Source organism: Eleutherodactylus coqui, chromosome 8 (genome assembly GCF_035609145.1).
Source record: "Eleutherodactylus coqui strain aEleCoq1 chromosome 8, aEleCoq1.hap1, whole genome shotgun sequence".
Taxonomy (NCBI): Eukaryota; Metazoa; Chordata; class Amphibia; order Anura; family Eleutherodactylidae; genus Eleutherodactylus; species Eleutherodactylus coqui.
Window position 1 is genome coordinate 187,107,047 of NC_089844.1, and position 21,879 is coordinate 187,128,925.

The window sequence follows — 21,879 nt, forward strand, 5'->3', positions numbered from 1 at the left end:
GCTGGAAGCCTCCATGAGAGGAACACATGTGGCTGCAGGATGTCCTGAACATATCACTGAGCTGTCATTGTCCCTCGTACCACTACTAGGGGTGACCGACTGTCCTATGCGATATCCCCCAGACCATCACACTAGCAGGGGGCAGTGTGCTGCTCCACAGCAAAGGCAGGATTTGGGCGTTCAGCCCGAGGTCTCCAGACACAAACACGACCATCATCAGCGCCCAAACTTAACCTGGAGTTATCACTGAAGACAACCCCTTTCCACTCCGTAGCAGTACAGTTCGGTCATTCACGACGCACATGCAAATGGTGGCGATGGTGGGCCGGTGTCAGTCAGTACATGTAATGGTTTCGACAGACACTGGTGTAACGATGGCGCCCCCTGTCTCTGGACGGAGAACAATGAAACAGTTGGAGCTGCTGGTGCTTGTCAGACAATCCTCTCTACTGGTAGTCTGTAGGGGGTGTCCTGAGCCCGGTCACCTTTTGTGCCCCCATCCACTGGTCCCAACATCTCCTAACAGTCTGGTTAGACGCTCCTCTCTACTGGTGGTCTGTAGGAGGCATCCTGAGCCCGGTCACCTTGTGTGCCTTCACACATCCACTGGTCCCAACACCTCCTAACACTCTGGTTAGACGCTCCTCTCTACTGGTGGTTTGAAGGGGGCGTCCTGAGCCCGGTCACCTTGTGTGCCATCATGCATCCACTGGTCTCAACACCTCGCAACAGTCTGGTCAGACGCTTTTCTCTATTGGTGGTCTGTAGGGGGCGTCCTGAGCCGAGTCACCTTGTGTGCCCTCACAATCCACTGGTCCCAACACCTCCTAACACTCTGGTCAGATGCTCCTCTCTACTGGTGGTCTGTAGGGGGCGTCCTTAGTCCGGTCACCTTGTGTGCCACCACACATCCACTGGTCCCAACACCTCCTAACTCTTTGGTCAGACACTCCTCTCTACTGGTGGTCTGTAGGGGGCATCCTGAGCCTGGTCACCTTGTGTGCTGTCAAACATCCACTGGTCTTGGGGGACAATTCCTCAATATGACCATCCAGCTTCTCACATTTCAATAATGCTTAGTGAACCAGTACATTGGCCCAGAGAACAGCTGATTGGTGGGGCTCCCAGGCTACAGACCCCCTCTCCTCATCATAAGTTATCAGTAGTTTACAGCTAGACAACCCCTTTAAAAAAAGCTTAGAAAAAATAGTTTTCAGTGTGTGGTTAATTGCATTAACAAGGTTTGTTTACCTTGCAAGTCTTTTTCCAGCCTTACTATGTTCTGTGTGTTAATAGTCCTATGAATCCAGTATTCTCGTTAAGCAGTAAGTAATGGCATGATGTATCTTCTGTTATTAGATGTATTGTTGGGTTCATCAGTAAGGACAGAGAGCGCGCCCTGCTGCGAGAGAAGCAACCAGGAACATTTCTATTGAGGTTTAGTGAAAGCAGCAAAGAAGGAGCCATCACCTTCACCTGGGTCGAGGCATCCCAGAATGGTAAGACAATGTCCCTGCTCTCTTCTAGGGGATTCATATACCCTATGAGCTCTAGAGGTGGATCCCCGGTGATTTGTCTAGACTGTGTGCTGAACAGGAGCAGACACTCTGCTGTCAGACCTACACCGAGAAAATGTGAGCGAAGAAACGCTTATTGTTGCCCTCATCCACTCCCGGCTCGATTATTGCAACTTGTTGCTGATCGGCCTCCCCTGCCCCAGACTCTCCCCCCTCCAATCCATCCTGAATGCGGCAGCCAGGCTTATCTTCCTGTCCAGACGCTACTCGGACGCCTCTGCCCTGTGCCAGTCACTGCCCTGGCTGCCCGTCAAATATAGAATTCAATTCACACTCACTACCCTCATCCATAAAGCTCTCCACAGCACGGCGCTACTCTACATTGCGTCCCTCATTTCAATCCACCACCCAGTCCGCACCCTCCATTCAGCTAAAGAAATCAGAATTAGTGCCCCTTTAATTCGAACCTCTCATTCCCGCCTCTAAGACTTCTCTAAGTCCTCTGGAACGCACTACCCTAAACTGGGCAATCCCTGACATACACAAAACTTCAGGCGTGCCCTAAAAACACACCTCTTCAGGGAGGCATACCATATCTACTAAACCAAACCCCTCTGTACTCCGCCTGATAACATGCTCCCTGTCCTACTGACTGCAATCCCTGCTAGCTGTAATCAACCGCCCCCTGCAGTCATACCGATTCAGCCACTACATGGCCTGACGATTGTCTATGTGTATAGCATCCCTCACGCTCCACCTCGCCATACTGTGCACATCTCCGCCCCTTTACCTTCTGTATCACCCCACTATTTGTAGTATGTAAGATCGTTGGAGCAGGACCCTCACCCCTACTGTTTCCATCAAGTACTACCCTACATGTAACTGGGTTGTTTTTAATCCTCCTGTCTTGTAAGCGCTGCGGAATATGTTGGCGCTATACAAATAAAGATTATCAATATATTTATTGTATCATATTTTACCAATTGCTCGTCAACCAGATAAACCAAAGCGCCTTATAGTCTATTTATACCCAGGACTGTAACAAGGGGGCGCTGTAATAACTATGTATAGGTATATCAGGGGTCGGTACAGAGATCTCTCCAACATCTATTTATACCCAGGACTGTAACAAGGGGTGCTCTAATAACTATGTATAGATATATCAGGGGTCAGTACAGAGATCTCTCCCATCATCTATTATATCCAGGACTGTGACATTAACAAGTGGGCACCCTCTAGAGCAGACCTGGGCAAAGCACGGCCCGCGGGCCACATCCGGCCCGCTGAATAGCTCGGACCGGCCCGCAAAGAGTGTCCTGGTGACTCACCAATGAGTCCGGTGTCAGCAACGGGAAGCAGCGAAACTATGCACTCCGAAGCCTTGTCCATTTTGTTCACTTCTGTGCTGTGCTAATAGTTATTCAGGCCTTACTTATTCAAGCACCTCTACCAATGACGTAGGCTTGAATAACTTTATTAAACAGCACATAAGTTAACAAAATGGACAAGGCTTCGGAGTTTGTAGTTTCACTGCTTCCCGATGCTGAGTAAGTGATGCCACTGTAACTTCTGAGTGCCAGGATGCTCGTTGCGGACCTTGGGGAGTGCCAGGACAATCGTTCCACGCTCGTCATTGGTAAGTGTCAGGACTTTTCCCTTTGCATTGTAATTAGAATAATAATACTAATAATATTCACTTTTTAATCTCTCTTCTTGGGGCAGCTCTCTGTGCCCTCTCCTAGGAGCATACTACTGTGTATTAAAAAAATCTATTTTCCGAGGTTAGCTGTTAACCCTTAAATATGGCGGCTAACATTAAAAAAAGAAAAATTGATGCAGAATGCCGAGTTTTTAACAAAGAATGGACTTCTAAATATTTATTTACTGAAACCAAAGGTAAAGCTGTGTGTTTAGTTTGTGGAGAGCAGATAGCTGTATTTAAAGATTACAATTTGCATCGCCATTATGAGACTAAACACGGAGAGAAATACAAGAACTTGACGGAGGCAGAGCGGGCACGGGTATCTGAAGATTTGCTAGCAAAACTGCAAAGTCAGCAAGGATTTTTTAAAAAGCTTCACTCATCCAGGGATGCAGCCGTAAAGACCTGCTTTGTAGTATCCTACAAAATTGCAAGAAACAGTAAGCCATTCTCTGATGGGGAGTTTGTCAAAGAATGTTTGGTGGACTCTGCAGCGCTAATTTGTCCTGAGAAAAAAGAAGCATTCGCAAATGTGCCCCTCTCCAGGCGAACTATAACGAGACGGGTCGAAGACATAGCGGGGAATTTGTTGGTCTGGCCCTCTAAAACCATTCCAATTTCTCATGTGGCTCCATGGGAAAATTAATTGCCCACCCCTGCTCTAGAGGAAAGAAGGTTTCTACACTGAACTGGAATGGGGGGGGGGTTCTTTACTGTAAGAGCAGTGAGACTATGGAACTCTCTGCCGGAGGACGTGGTGATGGTGAATCACCATCCGTATGAGGAACAGTGAGGGACCAATGTATGCAATCACTGTTGATACACTGAGTAAGATCAGGTATCAATTCATGAACCGCTGCTAAGTCTGTAAACGACTTCGGGAGTATCCAGATATTAAAGTTCCCAAGTCTGCCAGCCAGAAGTGAGCCTGTTCGAGCTGAGATTAAAGATCATCAGCACAGCTTTGGCTCTATTCACATCTGTGTCAGAGGACCCATCCGGAGTCTTCAGCGCAGAATCTGCATGAAATGCCTAATGAAAAAGTTGTGCATGCTGGACTATTTGGTCCAGTAGTAATGCAGTAACCAAACAGATCCCGTTTAAATCAACAGGATCCGTTTGGCAGAGTTTGGTTCTGTTGAGACGGATCCATTTGTAGTGGCCCAAAGTCACTGGGCCCCTCCAGAATGAATGCTATATGTGGATTGTATTGTCTTGTACTTTATCTGGTATAGAGTCTTTAACCCCTTAGTGAGTTTTTTTGCTTTTTTCCATTTTTGTTTTTTCCTACACCCTTTTAAAAAATCGTAGCTCCTTTATTTATCCATGGACGTCGCTGTATGGGGGCTTGTTTTTTGCGGGACGAGTTGTATTTTTCAATGGCACTATTTATTGTACCATATAATTTACTGAAAAACTTTTTGAAAATTCTTAGCGGAGAGAAATGGAAAAGAAAACGACATTCCACCATCTTTCGGTGCGTCCAGTTTCTACGGCGCACAAACTGCAACAAAAACGACCTGACATTTTTATTCTATGGGTCAGTATGATTACTACGATACCAAACTTATATAGTTTTTTTTTTTGCTGTAGTACTTGTATTTTTTTTTTAAGATATTTAATTTTTTTCAATTATTTTCTGCGGTCATTTTGTGCGCGCAATAACTTTTTTATTTTTTTGTCAACGTAGTTGTGCAAGGGCTCAATTTTTGCGGGATGTCCTGTAGTTTCCGATAGTATCAATTTTGTGTTTTTTGATCGCTTTTTATTGCATTTTTTCTGGATGTATTTCTGGCGTTCTTTATTTTTTTTTTCGGACGACGTTCACCGTACAGGAAAAACAATGCACTACTTTGATAGATCGGACTTTTACGGACGCGGCGATACGAAATACATATTTTTATTTTATGATTTAGATTTTTTAATAATTGATATGGCAAAAGGGGGGTGATTTAAACTTTTATAACTTTTACGTCATACTGCTTTTTTACAGGCAGTCTATCAAGCCACCCTGTGTGGGTGGCTTGATAGGCAGTCTGCTAAGGCAGCCCTGGGGCCATTCATTAGGCCCCCGGCTGCAATGACACCTGCACGGCTCCCCCGATCTCACCGCGGGAGGGCCGTGCGGGACCCCCAAACAGCGTTCGGGGGATTTAAATGCCGCTGTCAGAATTGACAGCGGCATTTAAAGGGTTAATAGCCACGAACGGGCGAGCGTGGCTATTGCCCGCGGGTGTCAGCTGTAATAAACAGCTGACGCCCGCGCTGTATGGAGGGAGATAGCGGCGCTACCTCCCTCCATACACGTCCTGCAACAGCAGGACGTAGTTTTACGATAGCGCCGTCACTAAGGAGTTAATGTGGGGTGAACCAGCTAAATGTACTAATGTTTGTAGGAATGAGAGGGTTAACATCTGCAAATGTGTTGTCTGTGTCTGGAAATGTATCATTTTATGTTGTGAGTCATGTGACCATGCTTCATATATGTGTTTGCAAGGTAGAGTGCAAGTCAGTCTGAGAGGTGCCGATGCTTTTGGACCACCACAGACACTGATCGGTCTGTGCGAGGATAATGATGGAGGCAGAGCGATTTCCCGAGAGGGGCCCTGGGACTACTACCCCCAGAAGTTATTTGCACTAAGCAGAGGAAAGCCAAGTAGAGCTGAGAGTCGCCTGGAAGTGTGAGTGTTGATGGGTTGAGTGAGGAGTGTATTTTACAGGAGCGGAGCTAAACAGATAACTGGGACTGTGGGCTCGAGATTCACCCTGAGTTTTGCCTCCCTGTTTCGCCACTAACTTTGCCTGCACGTTGTTTCGCTCGGGCCTCTGTACTGTTGGACTGTTTAGTGTTGGTGTTTCAAGTAAAGCAACATTTCTGACCATTCCCGGCTTAGTTTTTAACCATACTCTGTGTGTGTGTGTGTGGACTATCATTCTGTCATCCAGCTTCACCGCAGAGGAAGGAACGGGGGCGTCATGTGACATCGAACTGTGACTCTTGAACCGCAGCTCGGTTCATTTGTATTTCTGAGGCCTCCCCCTAAGCAGTGGCCTGGGCGGGTCTTGTCCATCCCTTACTGGGGACGAGATGGCAGAGCCACTGTGACAAGTGAGATCTCTATCCCCACCATCTCCTCGGCCGTGGGCCCGCTCCTCGCCCGCTGCACATTCATCCAGAGGATTCTGTGTTTCTGCTCTCGTAATGGAATCCCTAGCGCAGATGGGACTAGAGTCTTAAGTGACCGTTAACTCTATATAGTGTAGCATCCAGTTTTCAGTAGCTTATATACGACTGCCCGCCCTGAATTTGGTGCATGTTTTCGAAATTCTTGTTGAAGTAACTGGAAGAATTGCGCAATTAAGATTTCATCTCCCAAATAAAGTGGCGCCTGCTCAGACGCCTCATGGTCAACATCATAGCTTCTGGACTTGGCTGACTGATGGTGACTTCCACCATCGTTTTATCCAGAGACAAGGCAGGAGGTGCAGTGCACCCTGGGAAAATGTATGCAAATAGGCACCTTACTCAAATTATACCACAAACCAGAAATAAAGCTAATAATCCGATAGTTTGTGGACGGTGTGTGTATACCGGGGTTCACACTCACTGGAAGTCTAGAACAATCCTCTAGACCTCCAGCCTTCAGCGAGTGGGACCCCCCCGTATACAGGCTGGGGTAAATGTATTCTAACGCCTTACACTGTTTTGTTTCAGAACCCGTTTTTCATTCTGTGGAGCCATATACAAAGAAAGAGCTTTCTGCTGTGAGTTTTCCAGACATTATCCGCAACTATAAAGTAATGGCAGCCGAAAATATTCCAGAGAACCCACTAAAGTTTTTATATCCAGACACCCCAAAAGACATGGCATTCGGGAAGTATTACTCCAGGCCTAAAGACGGTAAGTCTTCCTCTATTTCTTCATGTCATCACTTCAATCATGAGCCCTGATTTCACTTATTTTGAGCATTTTCATGTACAGTAAAACCTCTAGTTTAGTTAGTAAACTGTCCGAAAGCAATCGGCTAAACGTGAAGCCAATGAAACTAGAGGCAATTATTTTCATAGGAATCAATGTAAATCCAATTAATTCGTCCTAGACATTCCAAAATACCACCAAACCACATTTTTGTACAGCGTTAGGCGCTGCTTTTTCAGTGTAGCGCTCCCATTCATTTCAATGAGGCTTTTCACACAAGGGTTTTCGGCCCTGCATCGCCCATTGAAATGAATGGGCAGCGGTTTCAGCCATCGCCCATTGAAATGAATAGGCAGCGGTTTCAGCAATTCCGAAAACGTGGCACAACTTGGTACCGCGTGTTTGGCAGCGCTAGACGCCCTAGCTACACTGCCTGATAGAGAAAAAAAAATCTATATACTCACCAAGCAGGTGCCGTCGGTGTCCCGGGGGGCGCTCTCCAGAGCTGCATGCAGGCTTGTCAAGCCAGTAGAGCATCTTGCTAGTCAAGAGGGATCGAAATCCTCCGCTTTCAGCAAGATATTGCTCTGATTGGCTGAGTGACAGCTTGCTCAGCCAATCACAGCTAGCGCACTTCTTACTGAGAAAAATGGCAAAAAAAAGGGTTTTAATTCATTTTTAAAAAGACAAAATCGGCACAAATTCAGGTTGGATGAATTAAATATTTCAGGAGACAAACTTGGGGAAAAAGTGTTGGTTACTGAGATGTGAAGAGAAAGCCTTCCGCTCCTTTATAATTCGGATATTTTGTTTTGCAGCTGATGAGCCGATGGATCTTGACCAACCGGACCGAGTCGGATACATCAAAACGGAACTGATCTCAGTATCTGAAGTGTGAGTATGTGGCAGATAAACCTTCACAGGACCCTCCGTGACCGCAGTCACTGGTAGCAACCGGGTCACACCAGAGAGCGCAGTCACTGGTAGCAACCGGGTCACACCAGAGAGCGCAGTCACTGGTTGCAGCCGGGTCACACCAGAGAGCGCAGTCACTGGTTGCAGCCGGGTCACACCAGAGAGCGCAGTCACTGGTTGCAGCCGGGTCACACCAGAGAGCGCAGTCACTGGTTGCAGCCGGGGCACACCAGAGAGCGCAGTCACTGGTAGCAGCCGGGTCACACCAGAGAGCGCAGTCACTGGTTGCAGCCGGGGCACACCAGAGAGCGCAGTCACTGGTAGCAGCCGGGTCGCACCAGAGAGCGCAGTCACTGGTAGCAGCCGGGTCGCACCAGAGAGCGCAGTCACTGGTAGCAGCCGGGTCGCACCAGAGAGCGCAGTCACTGGTAGCAGCCGGGTCGCACCAGAGAGCGCAGTCACTGGTAGCAGCCGGGTCGCACCAGAGAGCGTAGTCACTGGTAGCAGCCGGGTCGCACCAGAGAGCGCAGTCACTGGTAGCAGCCGGGGCGCACCAGAGAGCGCAGTCACTGGTAGCAGCCGGGGCGCACCAGAGAGCGCAGTCACTGGTAGCAGCCGGGGCGCACCAGAGAGCGCAGTCACTGGTAGCAGCCGGGGCGCACCAGAGAGCGCAGTCACTGGTAGCAGCCGGGGCGCACCAGAGAGCGCAGTCACTGGTAGCAGCCGGGGCGCACCAGAGAGCGCAGTCACTGGTAGCAGCCGGGGCGCACCAGAGAGCGCAGTCACTGGTAGCAGCCGGGGCGCACCAGAGAGCGCAGTCACTGGTAGCAGCCGGGGCGCACCAGAGAGCGCAGTCACTGGTAGCAGCCGGGGCGCACCAGAGAGCGCAGTCACTGGTAGCAGCCGGGGCGCACCAGAGAGCGCAGTCACTGGTAGCAGCCGGGGCACACCAGAGAGCGCAGTCACTGGTAGCAGCCGGGGCACACCAGAGAGCGCAGTCACTGGTAGCAGCCGGGGCACACCAGAGAGCGCAGTCACTGGTAGCAGCCGGGGCACACCAGAGAGCATAGTCACTGGTAGCAGCCGGGTCACACCAGTCGTTTTATAGAAGCACTCCTGTTCCAGTATCAATGACATCAGCCTTTTGTTGTGGCATCCCCCTCTGGGTGCCGCAGCAATAACCCCCCATAGCATGCTGTGGAACAATGATTCATCATGCACACAATTGCGGTTTCTGCTCTCGGATGAAAAATCACAGCATGCTCCATTTTCCTGCAGTTCCCACGCGGACGGTTTCCATTGAAGTCAATGGAAGCCATCGATCCGCGGCACATCAGTAATTGACAATGTGGACGAGTCGCTGATTTCGCTGAAAAAGCAGGAGTTTAACCCCTTAGTGACCAGGCCAAATTTTGGAAATCTGCCATGTGTCACTTTAACATAGAATAACTCCATAAAGCTTTTGCACATCCCAGCGATTCTGACATTGTTTTTTCGTCACATGTTGTACTTCATTTAGGTGGTAAAAATAGACCGATAGAACTTGTGAATGTTTATTAAAAGCGCCAAAATTGAAAAATTTTGAATTTTTTTTTTTTAAATTTTCAACTATAATACTTCAAATATGTCAAACATCCTGTATACATTGTTGATTAGATATATATCTCCATCTGTTTACTGTATTCTGGACGCACATTTGATAAAAGTTTTTTTTAACCATTTAGGAGACGTACAAATTTACATTGATTACCAACATTTTGAGGAACACTTTGTTTTCCTGCACCAAGCCAAAATTGCACGAGCTCATAGGTGTCAGCGAATATATTAAGGGGTGTAGTTTGTAGAATGGAGTCATTTGTGGGGGTATCTATCATTCTGAGGGGGGTCAGGAGTATTTTGAATATTTTCAGGAGCTAATGCAATTTAGAGGAGAAAAAATAAAATTTCATATTTTTACGAATATTTTAACCCCTTCTGGCCACAGGGTGTAACTGAACGTCCTGGCAGGAAGGTACTTGGCACAACAGGACAGCAAGAGATCCTGCGCTATCCATCAGCGGGAGCCAGCTGTGACCGATAACCAGGCTTCCCCTGCAACAGCGGTGGGTGCATCGTAACAGTGACCCCCGCTGTTAACCACTTCCCTGTTGCTATCTATGTAGATCGCGGCATGTAAAGGGTTCACAGAGGGAGCGCGCTCCTTCTGTGACGTCATCAGACTCTCGCAATACAATTGCAGGGAGCCCAACGGGTTGCCATGGCAACAGGGCGTCCTGCATTGCCCATGCCTATGATCGCTGTAACGTCTCCTACATGGACTACAGTGTAAAAAAAATGTAAAAAAAAAGAAAACTGCAGAAATAAAAAAAAGTCTAAAAACAAGTTTTTTGTGCTTTTTCCCATATTAGTATAATAATTTTTTAAAAACATTAAAATCCCACGTATTTGGTATTGTCATATCCGTAAGAACGCGCACAATGAGTTGAGCACACTTTTATTGTGTATGGCAAACAGCGTTAAAAAAAACTCTAAAAAACTGAGGCCAAATGCAAATTTTATTTCATTTTGTCTCCCAAAAACACAATAAAAGTGATCAAAAAAGCCGTATATTCCCCAAAATGGTACCAATGAAAACTACAGCTCATCGCGCAAAAAATAAGCCCTCACAGAGCTCCGTCTATTGTAGAATAAAAAAGTTTTAGGACTTTGAATGCAGCTATTTAGAAAAAAAAAATATTTTGGAAAAAAGGTTTTTATTGCAAAAATGTGGAAAAACCTAAAAAAAAACAGAAGAATTTTGGTATCGTTGTGACCGTACCGACCCGCAGAAAAAATGTAGTGTCATTTATGCTGCATGATTAACGCTGTAAAAAAAATCTATGACAGAATTGATGCGTTTTCTCTCTCTGCGATCATAAAAAATAATAAAAGTTTTACAATATAGTCAATGTACCCAAAAATGGCAGCAATAAAAACTACAGTTCGCCACACAAAAAAAAGGCGCTTATACGGCCGCATCGACGGAAAAATAAAAAAGTTATGGCTTTTGAAAAATGGAGATGAAAAAATGCCAAAATCATTGCGTCCTTAATCCCATAATAGGCCATGTCCTTAAGGGGTTAAAGGCAGGTTTTTTTCTATAGTGCACATGAAAATGAGGCTTTACACACCACAATGGATCCCCCTGTATGTTCCGTGGTCAGAGACACGCCCATTTGATAAACTTTAGTTGTTTTTTTTTAACCATTTAGGAGACGTACAAATGTAACATTGATTACCAACATTTTGAGGAAGACTTGTTTTCCTGCACCAAGCCAAGACTGCAAAGGCTCATGGGAGTCAGTGAATACATTAAGGGGTGTAAGGTTATGTACAGATAGTCCCCTACTTGCGAACATTCGACTTATGAATTTCGCAAGATACGAACAATCTGTACTGCACAGTATGATGTAATGCTATGGCATTACATCATACTGTGCAGGGACCGGACAAGCTTCTATCAAGCCTGATAGAAGCCTGTCCGGTCAGATCGCGGTTGCTAGGCAGTCGGGGACCTCCTGAAAGGCCCTAGGGCTGTCTATGCAGAGCGCCTATCAAGCCGTGCGCCCCGGCTGCCTAGCAACTGCACAGCGTCCCGCGATCTCATCGTGGGACGCGATACGGGCCCCCTGAACGTTGGGTGCCGGCTGTTTCTTACAGCGGGCGCCCGGCGACAGCAGTTCCGACGAGCCGCGCCGCTCGTCAGCACTGTTAACACTTTAAATACCGCTCTGTCTCTGTACTGCTGTTCTCTCCTATCTGTGTCCGGAAGTGACGTCAGACGCCAGTAGCAGCGCGCCGAGGCAGAGGCACGAGCGGGGGGTTTGAGGGAGACATCGGACCAGCGGAGGAGCCGATACCGGTGCCCGAAGGTGACAGGAGCCGGCAGGAGGAGTGCAGAAGCGGAGCGGAGCGGGTCTCGGAGCAGCAGCAGGAGGGCAGAGTGACAGGTGGAGTGAGCGGCCGCCGGAGCAGAAGCAGGTGCGGGGGCAGCAAACAGAGACCGGCAGTAGCGGAGGGGACCAGAACGGAGCAGCTGAGACAGGAGGGCAGAGTGAGCTGATAAGTATCTACCTCTACCTCTGTGCGTGTGTGTGAGCTGTGTGTCTTCTGTGTATCTGGTTAATTGTGTCTTCTGTGTGTGTGTGTGTGTGTGTCTGGGGGTCTAAGTGTTTGTGAGGGGGGGGGGGGGGGAAATTTTGTGAGCGCGTGTCAGCGGGTAAGCGTTTGCGCGAGAGCGGCAGCGAGTGAGCGGTTGCAGCAGCGTGTGAGCAGTTGAGTGGTCGCAGCAGCGGGTGAGGGGTCGCAGCAGTGGGTGCAGCGGGTGAGGGGTCGCAGCAGCGGGTGAGGGGTCGCAGCAGCGGGTGAGGGGTCACAGCAGCGGGTGAGGGGTCGCAGCAGCCGGTGAGGGGTCGCAGCAGCGGGTGAGGGGTCGCAGCAGCGGGTCAGCGGTTGCAACAGCGGTTGAAGCAGCGGGTGAGCGGTTATAGCAGGGTGTGAGCGGTTGCAGCAGCGGTTGCAGCAGCGGGTCAGCGGTTATAGCAGGGTGTGAGAGGTTGCAGCAGCGGGTCAGCGGTTGAGCGGTTGCAGCAGCGCGTGAGCGGAGTGTGAACAAGTCTATCTTCACTACTTCCACAAGTAAATTGTAGATCCCCATTAGGATGAGCTCCATGCCTGGCAATGTCATCCAGTGTGCTACTTGTGCAATGTATGCGGTCCTTGATCAGCCGATCGAGGGTGCATACTGTTGCGCAAGATGCATGCACGTCGCACATTTAGAAGCCCAAATTCTGGATCTAAATGGGCAACTGGCAACACTGAGAGCCATTGACATCATGGAAAGGAGTTTGGTGCTCACTGAGCAGGCACTCGCTGGGGTAGAGGCGGGGGCGGACGGTAGTACGGAAGAGCAGGGGGAGCAGGCAGTCAGCTGGGTGACAGAAAGAAGGAGGGATAGAGGGAAGAGAACCAGGGAGGCTAGTCCTGAACTGGCACAACCCAACAAATTTGCAAGATTGGCAGATGAGGGGATGCCATTACAGAGCCAGCACCGCTGCAGCACGACACGCCCTCTGAACGCCAGGGGGATGACTGCTCCAGTGAGACGGGGACGGGGAGCGCAGGGCAGGCTAGACAGGTTCTAGTGGTGGGGGACTCAATTATTAGGGGGACAGAGAGGGCAATCTGCCATAAAGACCGGGATCGTCGAACGGTGTGTTGTCTTCCTGGCGCTCGAGTTTGACACATCGCGGATCGGATTGACAGATTACTGGGAGGGGCTGGTGAGGATCCAGCAGTCATGGTGCACGTTGGCACCAATGAACAAGTTAGAGGTCAATGGAGGGCCCTCAAAAATGATTTCAGGGACTTAGGGTCCAAGCTCAGGGCGAGGACCTCCAGGGTAGTTTTCTCGGAAATACTACCTGTACCTAAAGCCACACTAGAAAGGCAGCAGGACCTTAGGGAGGTAAACAAGTGGCTCCGGAGTTGGTGTAAGAAGGAGGGATTTGGGTTCCTGGAGAACTGGACTGACTTTGCGGTCGGCTACAGGCTCTACCGTAGGGACGGGCTGCATCTTAATGGGGAGGGTGCAGCTGTGCTGGGGGAAAAGATGGCTAGAAGGCTGGAGGAGTGTTTAAACTAGGGACTGGGGGGGAGGGCAAAATGAGAAATAGTGGGGTAGCCAGTGTAATTAGCGATCTGGGTCCAAGCAAAGGGAATGGGGGACGAGCAGGGGGTGGGGTTAGTACAGTTAGAACTGATAGATCAGCCATAAGTACGAATAGCAACAAAACAAATTTAAAAAACGATATAAATTGTATGATCACGAATGCACGAAGTCTGATCGGTAAAGTGGGCGAGCTTGAAGCAAGAATGACTGATGAAAGTTATGATATAGTCGGAATTACTGAAACATGGCTTGATGATAAGTGCGATTGGGCGGTGAATTTGCAGGGGTACAATCTCTTCAGAAGAGACCGAAGGAACCAGAAAGGGGGAGAGGTATGTCTGTACGTCAAATCGAACTTGAAGCCGAGGCTACGGGAGGATATAGGGGTAGGAGACGAACAGGTGGAATCTCTGTGGGTAGAAATACAGGGAGGAAAAAATAACAAAATCCTGATAGGGGTCTTCTATCGACCACCAAAAGCAACAGAAGAAACTGAAGACTTACTACTAAGGCCTCCTTCCCACGAACGGATTTCCGCCGCGTAATTCGCGGCGAAAATCCGCTGCGTTGCACGCAGCTATTAGGTTCTATTGAACCTAATAGCTCCATGCTCACGATGCGTAATTCCACCGCGGAATTACGCACCGCGATTTCTCCCGTCCTCACCCGCAGCATGCTCTATTTTCTGCGGGTGAGGACGGGCTGTACGCACTGACGGCTTCCATTGCAGTCAATGGAAGCCGTCCATTCACGCTATCTCCCGCTGTAACCAGCGGGAGATAGCGTGAAAAAACGCTTTCCCGCCCACCGCCGAGCGTCATATGACGCCAAATGACGCGGTCCGGCCGCGTCACGTGACACGGCTGGTGACGCGAGAGCGGTGGGCGGTGACGAGCGGTGACGAGCGGTGACGCGGCGGTGGTGGGCGGGGAAGCGATTTCACGCTATCTCCCGCAGGTAAGTATAGGGGCTCTGGGGGGCGCCGTGACGGGCTTCACAGCGGAATATTACGCTGCGGAGCCCGTCACGCTCGTGGGAAGGAGGCCTAAGGCAGATAGATGAGGTGTCAAAACGAAACGAAGTAATTATCATGGGGGACTTTTAATTACCCAGATATAACATGGGAGAACGAAACCTGCAAATCTCACAGGGGTGATAAGTTCTTGAGAGTAATTAAAGACAATTACCTGAACCAACTTGTGCAGGAACCAACAAGAGGGAGAGCCATTCTGGACCTAGTACTAACTAACAAACCGGAACGTATAAGGGGGGTGCAGGTTGAGGGGCACTTGGGGAACAGCGACCACAATATAATCAACTTCCAGCTGTCAATCAATAGGAAGCCTTATCAGGGAGAGACAAAGAAACTAAACTTTAGTAAAGCAAAATTTGATGAGCTTAGAACTACTATCGGTAACATTAAATGGGACAACATCCTCAAAAATATCAGTACGGAGGAAAAATGGGAAAAGTTCAAAAGGATCCTAATCACCTCATGTGAGCAGTTCATTCCCTTTAAAAATAAAAGAAACTCAGCTAAAAGGAAACCAATGTGGCTCGACAAGACGGTACGAGGGGCAATAAACGAAAAGAAGAAAGCGTTCAAACTACTAAAGCAACAAGGCAGCGAGGAAGCGCTAAAATCATACAGGGAAAAAAACAAAATATGCAAAGATACGATCAAAACTGCCCAGGAGGAAGCAGAAAGACGGATCGCAAAAGAGAGCAGAAACAACCCGAAGCTATTTTTCAACTACATACACAGCAAAAGGATTTGCAGGAAGAGCGCTGGCCCTTTAAAAAACAATGCAGGAGAAATCATTGATGATGACGAAGGGAAAGCAAATCTACTAAACAGCTTCTTCTCAAGTGTGTTCACCAAAGAAAAGGAAATGCCACACGAGATGCAGGGGAATAAAACGAACCCCTCACAAAATATCTCATACCTAACGCAGGAGGAGGTGCGGAAGCGTCTAAAGAAAACTAAAATTGATAAATCACCGGGCCCAGATGGATTACACCCAAGGATACTAAAGGAACTAAGTGACGAGATAGCTAGGCCGCTATACCTAATATTTCTAGACACTATCAAGACCGGAGTAGTACCATTGGACTGGCGCATTGCCAACGTGGTTCCAATTTACAAAAAAGGGAGCAAAAGTGAGCCTGGTAACTACAGGCCAGTAAGTCTCACTTCAGTAACGGGAAAAATTTTCGAGGGGATTCTGAGAGACGCCATCGATGAGTACCTCAAGGAGAACAAGGGAATAACTCCTCACCAGCATGGATTCATGAAGGGTCGCTCATGTCAGACAAATCTGATCAGTTTCTACGATGAAGTAAGCTCTAAGCTGGACCAGGGAGAATCTATTGATCTTGTATATCTGGACTTCTCTAAAGCCTTTGACACCGTGCCACATAATAGGCTAATATACAAAATGAGGCAGCTCGGACTGGGCGAAAACGTGTGTAAGTGGGTAAAAAATTGGCTCAACGAAAGAAAGCAGAGGGTGGTAATAAATGGTTCGTACTCTGATTGGACCACAGTCGCTAGCGGGGTGCCACAGGGTTCAATATTAGGCCCCACTCTGTTCAACATATTTATTAATGACCTGATAGAGGGGCTGCAGAGCAAAATATCAATATTTGCAGATGACACAAAATTATACAATATAATTAATGCAACGGAAGACAATGTGCGGCTACAAACGGACCTGGATAAGATGGGGGCTTGGGCAGAAAAATGGCAAATGAAGTTCAATGTTGAAAAATGTAAGACTATGCACATGGGCAGGAGGAACGGATGTCACAAATATTCACTTAATGGGGTACCGCTGGGGAAAAGTGATATGGAAAAGGATCTAGGGGTATTAGTGGATAATAGACTAAACTGGAGTAACCAATGCCAGTCAGCTGCTGCAAAGGCAAATAAAGTCTTGGGGTGCATTAAAAGAGGTATAGGGGCGAAGGACGAGAACATTATCCTTCCACTATATAAGGCACTCGTCAGGCCTCACATGGAATACTGCGTACAATTCTGGACACCGGTGCTCAGGAAGGATGTCACAGTGCTTGAAGGGGTTCAAAGAAGGGCAACTAAACTAATACATGGAATGACGGGACTGGAATACCCAGAGAGGCTATCCAAATTGGGACTATTTACTCTAGAAAAAAGGTTAAGAGGCGACCAAATAACCATGTATAAGTACATGAGGGGACAACATATGGATCTCTCCCGTGATCTCTTTACACCCAGGACCACAAAGGTAACAAGAGGACATCCGCTACGATTAGAGGAAAGTAGGTTTCATCACCAACACAGAAAGGGGTTCTTTACTGTAAGAGCAGTTAGACTGTGGAACTCTCTACCGGAGGAAGTGGTGATGGCAAAATCGATAGAGGAGTTTAAAAGGGGACTTGATGTCTTTCTGGAGAAGAAGTATATTACAGGATATAAATATTAGGTTAAGTGTCAATCCTGGTATACAGGCAGGTAGGAACTATTAGGGGTTGATCCAGGGAACAGTCTGATTGCCATTAGGGAGTCGGGAAGGAATTTTCCCCCCAAAAGGGCTAATTGGCTTCTGGCCTTGGGGTTTTTTGCCTTCCTCTGGATCAACACAGTAGGATAGACAGGCTGGACTAGATGGACAATGTCTTCATTCGGCCTTACATACTATGTTACTATGTTACCTGCCGCGGTCAGGGCTGAATTCTGTGCAAGATTCCACAGGCCGAATCCAGACCTGCTGTGCGCATTCGGCCTTCTGCTGTGAAGAATCCGGGTCACATGACCAGCACGAAAAAAAACTGAAAAACTAGTTCTCATCTGCATCTGAGGTTCTATTTTGAGCCTCCATCATAGATTTCTATTAAAATCCAGGATGAAATAAGGCCGCGTGCCGTGCTGCAGGGCACGATGGAATCTATTATAGCGAATGGGGTCCAACGTGTCATATCTGGTACTCCTAAAGCACCAATGTGAAGAAGCCCTAAATCATGCTCCTCCTTCTCTAGAGCCTCTTTTCTGCATTGGCCTACCCCTCGCCTATACAGAACACGTGCATGTTCACGATTAACTGCATCCTAAGCCTCTTACTGCTGCTGTTCTGCAAGCGTGGCATAACCGTACGGACTGCGATCTTATGTGTGTATCAGGTTATAGGACATAAGTGGCGAAAGGAAGTGACTGCTCGAAAGTCAATGCTGAATGGGGTTTTAGGGTTTTGGTCATCTCTGCTTTTAAAAAGGTATACATTTCTTTATTTATGTTTGTTATTTCCCATCAACGCGGCTGGATGAGGGATGTATTTGTGTGGCGAGCCGCAGTTATTGGGTACATATATAATGTATTCTAGAACTTTATTCATTTTTTTTCAGCACTTAGATAGCCGAGGGCCGATGACATCACAGAGGGAGCGCCCTCCCTCTGTGAACATTTTACATGCTACAATCGACATTGTTTGCAGCACATAAGTGGTTAACATCGGGGATCTGTGTTCTCACTGCTCCCTGCTGTTGCAACAGGAAGCTGACTGTCGGTCACAGCCAGCTCCTGCTGCGGATAGCACGGGCTCAGCTTATGCACTATCCATAGGATGTAAATGTATGCCCCTTCCCAGCCAGGGCATGCATTTTATGTCCTGGTGTGGGAAGGGTTAATGTCTGCCGTATGCCGCAGGTTGACAGAGTGGCATTATGAGTAGCCTGGCTCCTCGCCTCGTCCCCTGGCCTGAGCCCAGTATGCCCTGTAGAGCAGGAGCCAGGCTCTTCTCTGTGCCGTGGCGTCAGACGCACTCGGTGTAAGCGATCAGAAGGTGATGATTTACTGTAGTTGATGGTTTGCTTTCCTTCCTTTAGTCATCCTTCCCGACTTCAGACTGCGGAATCCCTTCTTCCAATGTCAGCAGCTGAGTATGAGGATCTAACCAAGCTGGTTGGACGAGCGGAGATTGCAATGGTACGGAATTCATAAGGAGGTCTCTTCTGTCTCAGGTTTTCCTTATAGAAGCATTTTTGCCATATGTTTTATTTGGCTGTTCTGTCCATCTGTCCTTCAGAAGCCATCTTCCGCTATGCAGCGAGGAGGGGACATTGCTAGGGAAATCCGTTTTTGCCTCACAGCATAGCAGTAGGGGGCGCTCTAGCTCTTCTCTGCAGCAGCTCTTCCCGTATTACACTGTATTAATGAAGCAGCTCTATAGATTGTATTGGTTCTTACAAGCCTGCTACTTGTTCCCGAGCGCCATGATCTATCTTCACCTGTAAAACCTGCGCAATTGATAACCACACCACTCAACGGCGTCATTTTGCACACTATTATGTGGGAGCCCATCGATAGAGCTCATTCACACAGGTGTATGTGGACTGCGTATATTACACAAGCATACAATGCACAGCACATATGTATGCACATGTGTATTTGCAGTCTGGTAAATCCTCATAGCTGATAATAGTGAACATTACATGCCAGAATAGGACATGTGGGTTTTCATGTGTGTGAGTGACCCAACAGAACTCAAAGGGCTTTTAGTACTGTGTATTACGTGCATGAAAAATACACACGTAATATACCGGACACACACATCCATATCCGTGTGAGTGCGCTCTTGTACAAACATATATAGCTAGCTGATGTATCCGACTAATTGGCTCAGGTGTTTACCGGTTGTTCACACATAAAATTTTATGGAGTCGTGGTTACTTCAGAGGAACCGAGGAATAAAAAATATGTATACACATAGAGGAGCGTTAGATTCTCCTCAGGCTGCATGTACCGATGTCCCGCTGCTGAATGTTCCACCCCTCCCACTCTCCTCACTTTTTACCTTTAAAGGCAACACCCCCTTTTATTCAAATTTAACCCCAGACTGGATGTTGCAGCCCCTTCTTAGCCTTAAAGCTCCATCCCATTTCACCTTTGTGCGGTACAGATGTGTGATATTATTTACATTACATGGGGGGCCTTTCTTTTGCACTTAGCATTGAATAATCAAGTTGCGACCCCTTTAGTTTTCTTATGTAGGACCTAAGGAATGGTCATGTCAAATTTCAGGCCTGTATGACACTGGAAAGTTACATAACATAGGGGTCACTTACTTTTGCACTTCACATTAAAGTTGTGACCCCTTTACATTTCCTATTTATGACCTAAAGAATGATCATCCCAAATTTCATATTTGTACGGCATCAGGAAGTTAGAGTGAGTGAGGCGGAACCTTCTCAGACAATTTCTGCTCATCTACTAGCTTGTGTCATTCGCATTTCTGTAATATGTTTGCATTATATGTTTTGTTACTTTACCGCTGTAAATCATATTTGAGGTGCTGCCACTAGGGGTCTCCCTTCCCACTTCTGTGCGATCCACACTCTGTCATAAGGTACAGAGCTTCCTTAGTAACAAGGACTTTCCAGGCAGCTCCCTCTGCAGTTACTGGCTGAAGGCTGACAAATCTGCAGACACTGTGATAATGATTTCCAGTCTTTGCCTTTCCTGTGTGTGTGTTTCTGCGCAAAGATTATAGTGAGTTTAATGGCCAGTATGACTAAATGGTGGAATTTGGCCTGAATTATCTTGGGAAAGCAGAAGGCCATGCATTCAGATACTGCCTCCCTGCTGATTAGACCAGAGGCAAGGAAGTCAGGACAGTGAACTATTGGTAGAATACTAGTCTTGCTACCTGACCCCTCCCTGAAAGTGAACTGCAAACAGCAGAACAAGATAAAAATGAGAAAGACCATGGTCATACTGGGACTGAAATGCAGTCCTCACACAGAAAGCCCACATACAATATTCATTACATATTTATTGTATTCACTTCAATGGCCTATTGCAGCGCATAATACGCACCAAAATAGGACATGGAGCATCGTGTGAAAAAATATACACATGTAAACTAACCATTGAAAACCAAGGGTTCTATTAATACGTAGTGCAAATGTGCCCCTGTGAATGGGCCCTAAGCGCGAGTGCTAAAGAGAGGAGGCGGAGCCAATATTGAGGACTGCACTGAACATTTCTGTTCCTCATGTTGCCTGTTTGCTGGGGTGGGGTGGGCTGCGTTTTAAGAGGAGAGGGCAGAGCGGCCCACTGTACAATTTAACTAGCAGCCCACCAGGAAATTGCCTGGTTTGCCAATCAGAACTTACAGACATGAAACGGGGTGCAAACCGCAACAAAAGGAGAACCTGGAGGTGCTAGAAAACTTAGTGACAACTCGGGTACACTTTAGGGAGGCGTTCAGATTTCACCACTGAAAGGGACAGAATTGTGGCTTTTGCCATATTAATGTATTATAATCTACACATGACGGGTTTTGCTATTCTCCGCATTATGGCCATGAAGTGTGTTGATTGCTGACCATTCGGTAGATGTGTAGAGCTGGGAAGGAAATGGAAAAGTAATCGGATTGTTTTTGTTTTCCAGATCCATTCCTACAACAGCTAAACGGTTCCAGGACCTCGTGGACAAGTCTGCTTTGCAAGATTACCCATTTCAATAAAATATTTGTGCTTTAAATGAAATGCCGTATTTTTCGGACTATAAGACGCCCCCGGTTTAGGCAGCAAAAGAGAGAAAAAATATATTTCATACTGATTTAAATGTCAAAGCGTAGGGGCTACCAGCATTAACTTTGCTGTTCTAGTATGAAAGTGGGGTTAACAGTGAACAGGCCACTCCTATTGCACCCAGTGCGTGCATTCAAACAATGGCGCAAGCACGTAAGTTCACTTTATACACAGCACTGCTATACACACATTGTACACGCACACAACACACACAGCAGCATACAGCTCTGCTACATGCACGCACCTCTGCAGACTGCATGTTAAACACTGATTTTATTACCACTTATTCCCCACACACCAGTGTAGTCATACATGACCCCTCTAGCTGCTCCCTGGTCCCATGGTTATGACATCATCTACGGTCCTGCTGCTACTATTCTCTGTCTGTGTGTGTACAGAAGAGGAGCACCTGCACCCCAGGGAGTGATCTCAGCGTTATCTGCTGGAGGGGTCGGGCAGGAGAGGGAGGATGGTGCAGCCGCAGTATGTATGGCTGCAGAGTACTCCTGATGATTGATCAGCACTCAGATCATTAACCCAATGGTCA

At 47.6% G+C, this 21,879-nt stretch overlaps 1 protein-coding gene across 4 annotated transcripts in view; it reads left to right on the top strand.

The window, feature by feature from the left end:
• Nucleotides 1-21,287, top strand: part of LOC136577273 (signal transducer and activator of transcription 1-alpha/beta-like) — a 102,353-nt gene extending 81,066 nt beyond the window's left edge. For all 4 annotated transcript variants that reach the window (XM_066577123.1, XM_066577120.1, XM_066577122.1 and 1 more), the window contains exons 20-24: nt 1,360-1,499; nt 6,935-7,120; nt 7,957-8,032; nt 18,624-18,723; nt 21,190-21,287. In XM_066577123.1, the coding sequence (XP_066433220.1) occupies nt 1,360-1,499; nt 6,935-7,120; nt 7,957-8,032; nt 18,624-18,723; nt 21,190-21,210 (523 nt within the window). In that variant the 3' untranslated portion in view covers nt 21,211-21,287. The remainder of the gene's footprint in view (nt 1-1,359; nt 1,500-6,934; nt 7,121-7,956; nt 8,033-18,623; nt 18,724-21,189) is intronic.
• Nucleotides 21,288-21,879: the final 592 nt, after the last annotated feature.